General features: G+C 37.0%; 1 protein-coding gene across 1 annotated transcript in view; it reads right to left on the bottom strand.

Moving 5' to 3' along the window:
• Positions 1–4,047, bottom strand: part of LRP1B (LDL receptor related protein 1B) — a 2,178,569-nt gene extending 2,174,522 nt beyond the window's left edge. The window contains exon 1 of the mRNA XM_086368415.1: positions 3,695–4,047. Coding sequence (XP_086224541.1) covers positions 3,695–3,878 — 184 coding nt within the window. The 5' untranslated portion in view covers positions 3,879–4,047. The remainder of the gene's footprint in view (positions 1–3,694) is intronic.
• Between the last annotated feature and the right edge of the window lie 8,732 nt (positions 4,048–12,779).

Raw genomic sequence — 12,779 nt, forward strand, 5'->3', positions numbered from 1 at the left:
ATGTTAAGTCCAGGTGACTCTAAATGGAGCCTACCTTAATGATACACACTAGGCTCTGAAAAGAGATTGACAAGACAAGTAGAAAGAAACTAATGTCCTAGATCCCATGCACTTGGAAACTAAAAATCTCTGCAAGACTCTACCGTGAATAATAAGTAGCATTTACAAATAAGTCTCATTTTAAAGAATATATCAACTATATCCCTCACCCACCACCCTTTCTAAAAATATTTCTTTCACATTCACTTAAACAAATCACTTCCATGTAACAATCCTAGCACAGTTAAAACATTTAAGTTTTCTGCAGTATTCTCTTCGTTCTTCAGATTTAGTTATATCCAGCCTCACATTGATGGAAGTTTCTTTATTTGTATACTGTAAACATTTCCATAGGATATTTATTATGATATCAGTGGACAACATTTACCTTAAGAAATTATTTTGTCAAAAGATACTTTAATCTCTTCTTTTAGGAAGATTAATCTGGATTCAGCCTCTTCCTGAAAGTATCATTCGGAATTCTCCCCTCTGCCCTCTTTCTTTCCTTCCCTTATTCGGTTTTCTGCAATTTACATACTTTCTTCTTTCAACACACTGAAAATTTTCTTTATTTTTTTATTGCTTCCTGTCCTTTGTAACATTTTCAGTTTGAGCTTGAGAGAGAGACAGGAATACTCAAAGATTATGGAGACCTCTTAAAAACAAAACTTTAACTTTTCTGGAATATAAAGAGACACGGCTAGCAGCCCATTCTTCTTTGAGATTAAAATTTTAACATACATGATTGCCAGTTTTAGATGGTTTTATAGACATATACATTTAAATGATTAAATGATTACAGCAGCATGAACTTTAATTATTTGGAAATACGTTTCCACATCTTGCCAGACTCAAGAACATAAAAGAGACTAGCTTCAGTTCTTTCAATCCCTTTTCTTTTCAAAAAATTTGACAATTTAAAATATACTTCCTTTTAAGTCTTAATCCTTATCAAGCAATACTTTGATGTGATATGACATTGTTATATGACACACTGGTTGATTCTAAGTGAACATGATTTATCCTCCAAGTTTTGCTGTTAAGAGTTACAAAGATGTTTCCTTTTTTCAGATGTGATGAAATTAATAAAAACTGACATGTACATCAGCTTAACTCTGTACCAAAATCAATGCAAACTAAAAAAAAATAAACAATGTAGAATTAAAGGACAAGTGTGTGTGCATAAACTGAATGCAAGCATACAAGTTCAAGTATTTTTCTATTTGAAAAAATACTGAGTTTATACACGAAAGGAAGAGAAATGGAGGTATAGGGTAATGCAACCATCTGGTTCACGCGGCTTAAGAAGCTACCCATTACTTAATATTTATTTGGAGGACCTGGAAGTGTTTTCTCATTTTCTGGCTTGAAGTTAGGTCTTGCACTACAACACACACCTGTGTAATTCACAGGCCTGTTCTGTTCTTCAAGGACAACTGACATAAGCCTGGGCAGAAGGCTTCATCTTATTAACCTCTTTCTTGAGTTTATATTCCCATATCTTCTGTTTCAGCACTTCAGTAAGAGAAGTTTGTCATAATGCAGCAGCACTTTCTTTTCCTCTTTCAACAAGATTGCTCTATCTCTTTTTTCCCCCTTTTTCCAAACGGGACCCACCCTTTTCAATTTTGATAGCTAGCTGTGGCATTTTTAGCTCTTTTACAACAGTTTTGAAAGTTGTGTTAAATATGTACAATAGTGGTTAACTGTTGGTCCATAACTATTTTACTTGTATTCTCCAGTATGGCACTTCTTATGCTGGCATGGTGATACAATCAGGCACTATTTCAGTTTTAGGGAAGAGTAACCATCCTTTTCCATATGCCCTGTTTCTGTCTTATATATCTCTCTCCTTACTGGAACTAAATGGACATCAAGTTCTAATCCTTTTATTTAGTTTTCTATCTCAGAAGAAAGTTAGGGGTCTGTATATTTGAAATTCTATCCAGTATTCATTCCAATCATTGTAGCAATGGCCCTATTCCTCATAAACACATACAGAAAAACTGGGAACTTAATTCCAGATGAGGTCAAGTTTCTGGAGAATTGAGACTCACACAGAAAGAGCCCCATAGCAGTATCTGCCAGTGTCATTCTATTTTGCTAGCACACAGGACTGAAAAGCTTCATTCTGTTCATCTGCTCTGGTCCAACTTCAAACATTCTCTCTAAGAAAGGTTGAGAGCTGATTGTTCCAGATCAAAGACATCATCATTTCTAGTCAAAGCTATGTGCTTCCATTTATCAGTATAGTTTTCAACTATTCCAGACCAACTTCAAGGCAAGTTAAGGCAAGTTCAGAAGCTAAGTGGTTAGGTGGCAAAGATATGTTTAAAAGATTATCACTCAGTAAATGTCAGACTTTCTAAAGGAACTCATATTAGTCTCACTACTGGTAAAGGAAATGACATGTGTGGGTATGCTATAAAGGGTATAATCTGGTTGTCCAGAGCAGGTGAGTAGAAACACTACAATTCATTTCCCTGTTCTTTCCATTAATGAAGCAACCCTTTTTAGTCATGTCATAATTTGCTACCCATAAACACAGTCACTGAATCTCCCAATGCAACATTCTGCCTATTTGCTTGGCATTGAGATCTGGGTACGTTTTCTATCTTTCTTACTCTTTTTCTCATTAGCCCCCAAACCAAAATATATTAGTCAATACGAACTCATGTTAGGATTTAAAAACAAAAACAAAACAAAACTAGATCTATGATACTTGTGATTTTACTTTAAACAGTTAACCATTTCAATGCCAATGACTCAAATATTGATCTACTTTTTTTTTTTTTTTTCTTTTTCCACCGGTCTGACTCGTCAAAGATTATGAAACTTGCACAGAGATTCTTGGGTTTCCAGATCAAACTTTACCAAATTCGGGTTTATTATAATGTCCACCTCCTCTCCTTTCTGCTCTGCTCCCCATACCGATTCCCTTTTAAACTTCTATCATTTGTCAGCTGTTTGGAGAAATAGCAAGGGCAAGAAGCCAGCGATGGGTTAGCGTCTCCGGGCACCAAAAGCTGAGCCACAGACATTCGGGAATCAAAAAAGTCAAGTTCAAGCAGGTGCTTATGCCCAGAAGCTCCGCCAAAGCTTTAGATTCTCTATTGATGACCCGAATGAATTTGCCCCAGAAAAGGGCTCCAGAAACCAAAGAGGCTGGAGTCTCCGCTTTCCCCTCTCCCGAGACCTTGGGTGCATTAGGAAAGGAAGTTAACCCAGGAGATAGTTAAGGAAGCACACACTTAACGCGGAGAACCCTGAGCCCGCAAAAGCTCGAAGCCCAGAAAGTGAGCGCGATGGGAAGTCTTGGGAAAGCGAATTCTGATCCCAACATCTGCAGCACTTGGGATGCGCGGGCAGAAGCGCGCAGTCAAGTCCAAACGTTCCCGGGGGGACAAAATCAGGACCGGTAAAGGGCCAAAAGAAAAAGCTGTGGGGGAGCCGAGGACTAGGGTTCCTGGTTCGGAGACACCCCCCACCCCCACCGCACCTCTCACCCCCCACGAGGCCAGCGCACAGTGGCCCACGGTCCCGGGTAGCGGGGCCGCAAGGACTTAAGTTTCGCACTCACTTATATGCAAGCGTCGCCCAGCAGGAAAGCCAAGGAAGACATGGGGCAAGGAGGGGGGAGGGGTTTTCTCCTTACCTCGGTCGGCTCCCATGGTCAGCACCTTGGCGACAGGCAATAATCCCGAGAGAGTGAGTAAGGCGAGGAGAAACTCGGACATCGTGGTCGCCCGGGGAGGAAGCCTGAGCCGGAGACTGCTCGGCGGTACCCTCGGCCCGGCGGCGGCGGCCGCGGCTCGGAGCCCCGAATCGAGCAGCGTCATTTACAAATGTCACTGGAAATTCTTCAGCTCAATGAGCCCAGCCAGTCCGCCTTCTCCTGCCTGGAGCAGGATGTGGAAGGTGTACGGATGCGCGCGCGTGGGGGAGAGAGTGTGTGTGTGAGCGCGAGCGAGCCGCTCGTGTGTCTTGACTTTTCAATGCAGAGTACGTCTGATCTTACATCACGCAAAGAGGGGTAGTGAGAGATGCCAGCGGAGGGGAATTCACTGATTAATCACCGAATCCACCACGTACCCCTCCATCGTCCACATAAATCACATCTATTACTTGGTAAGAGGCATTTAACACAACAGGAAAATACCACCGCGAACTGAGAGCACCACAAATCACAATTATTTCAGTCTCCTTGAAGGGAAAGTAACTCCAAGCTGGGTCTGTAGGGATTTGGGTCTTTCGAGAAGGAGGGAGGGAGACTTCTGCATTGGGCTGAGCCAGCCAGAAGCCTAGGAAGCTCCGCGTTTAACAGCCAGTTCGGAATTAGCAGCCACCAGAGCTGAGATAGATGCTTCTCTAGGCAAAGCACATTTGATCCCTTTGCTCCCTGGAAGCTTCCTTCCTCCGAAGGAACGACGAGCCGAGTAACTGGGCTTCTTTTAGGGAAATGGTTCCCTACGCTTGCCACAAAAATTGCAATGCTTTTTGAATTGCACCTTTAACTTTTATGTTTAGTAGTACCTGGGGACAAAGATGAAAATTTAGTGATTCAGCAGAAACAAAAACAAAACAAACCCCCAATGTCATCACCCGTTGCATAAGAAGGGAAGGTGGATGGAAAGAGACCCCCTAAGTAGGGAACCATAAAGCAAAAACTCGGCAGTTTTATTGTGTAATTTCTCTCTTTAAAAGCGTTCCTTGAACCATTTTGAACTTTTGCTGCATTATTTTTTTTTCTTTTTTTCTACACAGTACAGTGGTAGTATTAAGAACTTTCTCAAACTGAGGTATTAAAATGAATCTGCGATTTAAAAAAAAAGTTGTTTGCTTAAGTATTTTAAATATGATCTTTCAACTGCCTAAAATTCTAGTCACTCAAAAAATGCTAAATTAAAACTCAGAAATCTTAATAGTTGAAGACTTACTTTTTTCCCCTTGTAACATCAGTAATTCTTGCCTGAAGAGAAAATGTTAAAAATGTTTTGTGTCTAATGTTTAAACACCTGAAATTGGTGTAAAGGAAAAATTGGTGTAAAGGAACGCACAAAACTAAGAAATAGGATGACAGAAAAGGAAAGATGTTTTAAATAGGCTTTCAGTTTACCAAGTGAAACTTAATTTAAATGAATGTTAGCACAATAAACTAGCTTCTTATGAGAGTAAAATTATCTAGAAATATCTTCAGATGCTCCTTAGAAACCATTAAAATTAGACTGGGTCAAAGATCACAGGTGACCATGAGAGATATTGCCACTTAGTCTGTGATTATAAAATATGTTCTTTAGATCAATTTTGCCATATTTTATGTATTAAAGTTTATTTCCCCCTATAAGTTGACTCATTTCATGCCTAAAAGATAACTCTTTCCACATTTAAAATTTTATGATTTTTTTTTCTTTTAAAGTTGTTATATAATTTCACCTAGTCATTTTTATTGTTTCATATAGGAAACAAAGAGGTTTTCCTATTTCACTTCATACAAAAATTCATAAACTTTGGAATAAGTGGCAGAGTTCAAAGAATATTTGCAAAGGGGAAGAAGGGTATATTTTGAATGATGCTCACAATAATAGATATTTCTTCTCAAGTGTCCACAGACCTCTGCATTCTGCAAAATATTCTTTCATTGAAACAAAGTAGGTGTCTTTTTTTGACAAGAGCCCATTCAGTCAACTAGGAGGTCAGCTATTAGGAAATCCATATGCACTTAAGTTTTGGCAATAAAACAAGGAGCGCTCAAAAAACAAGCTAAGGATGTTAAAATTCTTCCTCTTCTATACTATTACTACCTATTACCTGCCCCCACCCTCCATCTCAAAAACTGCAAGGTAGAGAAGAGTAGCCAGGAACACAATCAACCAAAGACTCTTACCATGTACCAAAGTGCTGTGACTGAAAATCAATGGCTCATTCACTTCTGTAGCAGAAGTATATGTAGCAGCCCTGGATTCCACTGATAGCTATTTAAAGGGGAAAGTTATGAAAGGTAAGCAGGGAAGTAAATTCCATTCTAACTTATATTCTCAGTATGTTACACTTTTAATTTGTAATGCCTCCTAATAGTAATGTATTAGGTGAATTAGGCAGAATAAAAACCAGGTGATCTCTTTTAGATACACTTGTCGACTTTTTAACTGTCCTGAATGGAAGAAAATCAAGGATGCTTTGTCCACACATTGTGACCAGTATAATAATGCAACATAGAATTTATTTTTAGTAATCAACAATCAAATCATCATGTGTGAATGACACATGACTCAAAATAATGGTGTAAAACAGCAGTGGCAATTATGGAAGTTTACTAACATATAGGCTGGCATACCAATAAAAGATGGTTACATTTAACATCAATTGTGAATGAGCCTCAATTTTATCTTTAAGATAAAATTTGGGACTTAAGAATGCAAATAGGTATTATTAACAAAAATGTAAATGGTATAAAAAAGGCTCCACAGCAGTCTGGTGGAAGTATGTAGCAGTGGTCAAGTGGACACAACATGTACATTTAAATGCATGTCAAGCAGAGTTTTAAGACAAAAGTTATAATAAGGACATCGGTTCATACCACAAAGCCATAATAATATATAACAGAGTAAATATTAACAGCAGCACATTTGCTCCAAAACTGACTTAAGGCCAGTGTCAAATAAAATAAAATTGTTCTGTACACAGATCATTTGTATACTGGGGTTCATCTTCCAAATACATATTGAAAATGAACAATTAATCAAAGAGCTTTTATGAGCATCAGTGAGGTTGACAAAGGTCCAGGCCAAATTTGAGTTTTGGAAATAAAAATTTACTTCTAGATTTTGAATGACTATCCAGTTATAATGAATTATAAGTAAAAGAGAAAACATAATTTCTTATGAAATATTTTATTTCCCATCAAATATACTTTAATGAAAAAGGAATTAATACAGTATACTATTAGTGAAGTGAGAATAGTTAAGAGTTACTGTTCAGACTCTGTTCCTATGGCCCATTATAATTTCTTCATTCTAATCAGGGTTATTAACACTGACAAGTTAAATAAATTAATTCATCAAACTATACAATGTTATGAAATCTCTCATTGAGATAAATTAAACAAGGTAGAACCAATCATTCTTACTTTCTGGTTTAAAACAACACACGAATATAAATTATCAGTGAGTGGTAGTCTTATACTTTCCAATTAGAGCCATGTTTTGGGTACATGTGATCAAACATCAGACTTCATTTATGCTAACTTCATTATTTTCTTAGCACTGTTGAGCCTTTTGCACAGATAGTAGTGCTTTGTGCTACTGTTATAACTTAACACACCTGAAAAGCCAAGTTAGGCGGAGAACTTGTGTCTCCTTACAAACCTAGAATGAGTCTGTCTCCTGGAAGTGATGTGTGTGAGGGAGACTTGGCCTGAAAGTCGGGTTGCTAAGGATTCTGTAGCTATCATTCCAAGGGCTGCTAGAATTCTTACTCTGCCTTTCCACACAGAAAAGTTGCCAGGCAGCAGCAGACGCAGGATGAGAAGGAAAAGGAAGCGGGTGGTGGTTGAGAGACTGAGAATTGTTAAAGAAATATTATCAGTAATTTAGAATGGAAACAGAGTTACACTGGACAAAGTCACTAAGAAGGCAAAAAACCTTTGGATTGATTTCATTTCTCCAACTGTAGCATTTCAATGCATATCACATTTTTAACTGCTTTCCTTCACAAGTGTGCTGTGTTTGGTAGCATGCAGTTTCAGGTAGGACATGGGGATTGAGCTGAGATTAACACGAGTTCAGTGCAACTTTAATTCCAATATTTGCAAAGTATTAGGAGGTATGTACACCTGTGAAGAAAATGAAGGGCGACATAATGAAATATCTAATTAAACCTGGAAAGTAAAAATATTTCTAGGCACATTGTTTTTCTCTTTTTATATATCTGGACATCTCTCTACTATCATGATCCGTAAATACACAAGATATACATATTGCAGTGAAAAACAATTATAATTTTCAACAGATAAATAATAAAAGGTTATACAACTTTGATTGTTTTACATTTTATCTCTTGTTTGAAAAGCTTTTGACTGTAGGAAGGAAAGGATCTTTACTGATTTAGCCATCCTCATTAGACAACAACTGACTTCCATAATAATAATATAGACTTGAGAGACAAATTTTATTCTGCTTTTTGGATACCTCATCAGAAGGCTTCCATCATAACTCAGTTGGTAAAGAATCTGCCTTTAATGCAGGAGACCTGGGTTAGATCCCTGGGTTGGAGACCTGGGTTAGATCCCTGGGTCGGGAAGATCTCCAGGAGCAGGAAATGTCAACCCACTCCAATATTCATGCCTGGAGAATCCCATGCTCAGAGGAGCCTGGCAGGTTACAGTCCATGAGGTCCCAAGAGTTGGATAAGACTTAACAACTAGACTGTCAGAAGGCACAATCAGCAGTAACACAGTCCATGTGTGTTTTAAGCGGGGGAGGAGTTGGAATACAGAAACACCCAAAACTCATCAAATCCTTGTCATTCTACTCTCAAGGAAGTAGCCCTTGAATTTCAAGTCAGTTGCTGATTGTAAAGCTTGTTGCTGTCAGTGCTTTTTAACCTGAACATACTTGTGGTCAAGATGATCTCCTATTTCTAGCTACTAGAACAGAATATGTGTTTACTGCTGGGGATTGGTTGTTGGTGGTCCACAGTCAGGATACACTTTGTCTGAATGAGCTTTTGAGGATACTGATCTCTGTCCTTTTGGCCATCATCTTTCTATTCTTTAATTTTAGTTAGAAACTCTTACTTAGGTTGTTGAAACTGGAAGGAACATGTAATTTATCTCTTTCAATTTACCACATTTTATAAATAAAAAAAATTACAAAGTAAAGGTGACTACTTTGTGGTCACATATTTTATTAATGTCAGAAACAGCCCTTGAATGAAGTTTCCTGATAGTTTCCTATATTATATAGGGGATTTCATTGACATTATTATTTTTTTAAACTGGAGTATAATTGCTTTACAATGTTGTATGACTGTCTGCTGTACAACAAACTGAATCAGCTTAAATATACATATATCCTCTTCCTCTTAGACCTCCCTCCCACCTCCCCCTCATGCCACCCCTCTAGGCCATGGCAGAACACCAAGTTGAGCTCCCTATGCTATACCACAGGTTCCCACTTGCTATTTCACACATGGTAGTGTATTAATATGTAATCTCCAATTCATCCCACCCTCCCTTTCCCCCACTCTGTCTACGCATCTGTTCTTAACATCTATGTCTTTATCCCTGCCCTGAAACTAGGTTTTTTCCCTAGGGGGATCCTGGTGGGCTGCCATCTATGGGGTCGCACAGAGTCGGACACGACTGAAGCGACTTAGCAGCAGCAGCAGCAGCAAGGAGTTGCAGCCCAAGGAGTTTGAGTTCATTCATTCACTTAATAGCTATATACTATGTAACAGCCTCTGCACTCAGCACCTGCAAATGGCTGTGAAGAAAATAGCTATGGTTCTTGAACTAGGAGATTTATCTATATCAAAGGTCATTTCTGTGCTGTGGGCTCTGATCAGGCCACCAGATAGCTATTCTCTTGCTCTCTGTATATCCCCTGCTCAACCTGCTTCACCTACAGCCTACTCACATGACTTACCTTTCTACATACTAGTCTGCACCCCAGCTAGTGGCTGCTCTAATCTTTAGATCATAATATCCTCACCATGATAGCTTTTCAAAGGGCAGTGAGAAAGTACCCTCTGCCAGTTTCCCTGGTAACCTATGAGTCAACATGACTGTTGACTGGTATACCCTATAACTGGTAACCTCCTCCTCCCTGTAAGAGCAAAGTGCAACATACCAGGGATTCTGCTTCAGACTTGTACAAGCCCCCATCCTTGAAACAGTTGATATCTCTGTTGCTGACTTGGAGTTCTTTCTTTAGTCTTAAACCTGGGCAAGTACAGTCCTTGTAGGCCTTGTAGACAGTGCAGCCCACCTGCCTTTCTCCAGGATCTTGAAGGATGCTGTTGTGAACAACAAGTATGGCACATCAAGTCTACTGCCAAGATCATCCAATAAAATCAGGGCTGCATCTTTTTTAGAAAATATATTTACAGATAAACCTTTATAAAGAAACTGGAGCCCTCTATTAGAATTGGGCTCTGAATAAGAAATCACAAAATATATATTCATATCTGAGTGTTGGTACAGACATTTACTCAATCAGTACAGTGTCCCTCTTTTGATCTAGAACCTGGGGGAAATTTCAGAAATGTTTAGAAGTCAAAACATCTAGAATTTTTGTCAGCGATAACATACAAATTAATCAGAGTCAGGGGATTTTGTTGTGAGGTGGATTCATAAAGAATCAGAGGACAAAAAGGGAACTTGGAAAAGTCTGGTTCAACTTCTGTTCACTTATTTGTTTTTATTATAGTTATTGTTTGGAATTTTTTCAGGTGTTTTATTCACTGTAGCATTTTCTTACTTTATATCCAAATTATTTTTTTCTTGTTTACCTTTTATAGAGTCTTTAACATTTAATAATTTCTATATCCTCCCAAATATGATATTTTACATGGATTTTTCCTTACATTAGGTACTCAGAGACTACTTGTCTTAATGCTAAATAATGGCTTTTCACTTTTCCCCTTAAACTTGTTTAATCTTTATTATATCTTTCTGCTGTTTCCTGGTCCTTCTGCCATGAAATACATCCCTGTATATGTAGCAAACAGTATCATACAATGACAAAGATAGAAGTTAGGTGTAGACAACTGACAGAGAACAGAGAAGATGGGATATAAGAATTACATTAATTGCACTTTATATATACTTTAATAAAATGAGTTACTGTTAAAATGTAAAAAGGTACTTTGGAACTACAGTCTCTTTGACCAAGACTAGTTTTGTTTTTTGTTTTTTTTTGCTTTAAGATGGGAAATTATTTTTTTTTGTTTTGTTGAATTTCATAAGAAGAGTAATTATCTACTTTTTTCAATTCCTTTATCTCATAAAGTAAAATGAAAAAATAAAACACTAAGAACAATAACACATTTTAAAAAAGGAAGAAAGAATAACAAACCTTTCTTCAAAGTATATCAGGCTTAATTCTCACTGGAAATGACTCTTCAGAACTGTCAACAGCTCCATTGTAGCATGGTACCTGTCATAGAGTAAGTACTAAATAGATGTGTGGTAAGTTGAACACATTTATTATTGAATTTTCACATTCTTTTTCAGGTTTGCTTTAAAGGAAAGTTATAGAACTAACATTTCTAAAACATTCTTTCTTTTTTCTAAATAGAAAAATTCATGTCCCTAACATAGGAAATGTCTCTTGCCCTCTAAAAGTTTTCTTCTGTTATGAAAATTATACTTTTTATTCACAATAAAAACTCAAATGCAAAAAGGAGCTGTCTAGTCCAGAACATAATGCCCTAATTTTGTGTCAAGCCTCTCTTTCTGGGAAGAAAAATAGTGACATTTGGACCTAGATATATTTATCAAGATTTATGAAAATGTGTGATTTTATGCATGAATACTGGCAAAATAGTTGAAAGACCATTAAATGCTTTTATGACTTTCTATTGCTACATCCTGCATTGTAAATAGATTTTACCAAGGGTATCATTTATATTTTTCTGCAAATGCTACTAACACAACAATAAGAAGAGTCTTAAGACAACATTATTCACAAGCGTGCGATAAAAAAGTTGGAAGAGGATGAATAACTATGTTTAGATATAGGATAAACAAGAATATTTTAGGTTTTCAGTCTCTAATTGTGATTAAAAGCATTATTTATAAAAGAAGTACTAATTTATATTTTTTGGTAGATATCAATCTAAATTTATTCCAATGAAATTCCTGTTATTTTCTCATCAAAAGAAAGTGAATGGAAACTGAAATAGTTTTTATGCCTTTTATGGGCTTTGCCTAAAACCTATATTGCAATGATCTGAGGAAAAAGAGAATATGTATGTACCTATATGTATACATACATAAAGATAATATAAAGAAAAAAGAGCATACATATATATATAAACATAATAAGAAAAAAGAAAAAATATATATAACATATACATACACACACATATATGGCATATATTGACCTACATTCAGACAATTTACAAGATTAGTCAAAACCTGTTGATATTAGTCTTCACTTTTTATCTGAAACTAAGGATATTAATCAGTTTGGACATTACACAAAGGTACATCTATGCAAATAGCTCAGAAGAAGTAACATACTCCACTGTTCACTTGTAAGACTTTATGTTAAAAGAAAATCATTCCAGGTCTGAATTTGGCTGTGGAGTTTAGACAACCAGCCATGCTTCAAGCTTTAGGCTGCAAGTGAAAGCAAATCATAGCTTCAAGGATGATATGGAAGCAACAGTCGGGCTTGTTTTGTAGCTCTGAAACTGACCCTCTCTGACCCCAATTCCTCCATGCACCTTAGATTTATGGAAGTCACAGTTTCCAAGCCCAAATTAGAATATATTGCCTAATAAATATAATTATTTGGCAATAGGACATAACACTTCTTCTCAAGACTGTTCTAGAAAAGAATTCCTCTCTTTGGTCATAATAAATGCATAAAACACAAGAATATATTGAGAATCCGAGATTCTTCTCAAATTATTGTTTGAGATTACTGACACATAGCCCAAATTTATGAAAGCAGGTATTTAGGTAACTTTAATCACATGGGCAAGGGAGTTAATGTATTGTTTGAAAATGCAAA

Source organism: Bos grunniens, chromosome 2 (assembly GCF_055505025.1).
Source record: "Bos grunniens cultivar Pamir isolate PY7600 chromosome 2, Bosgru_T2T1.0, whole genome shotgun sequence".
Taxonomy (NCBI): Eukaryota; Metazoa; Chordata; class Mammalia; order Artiodactyla; family Bovidae; genus Bos; species Bos grunniens.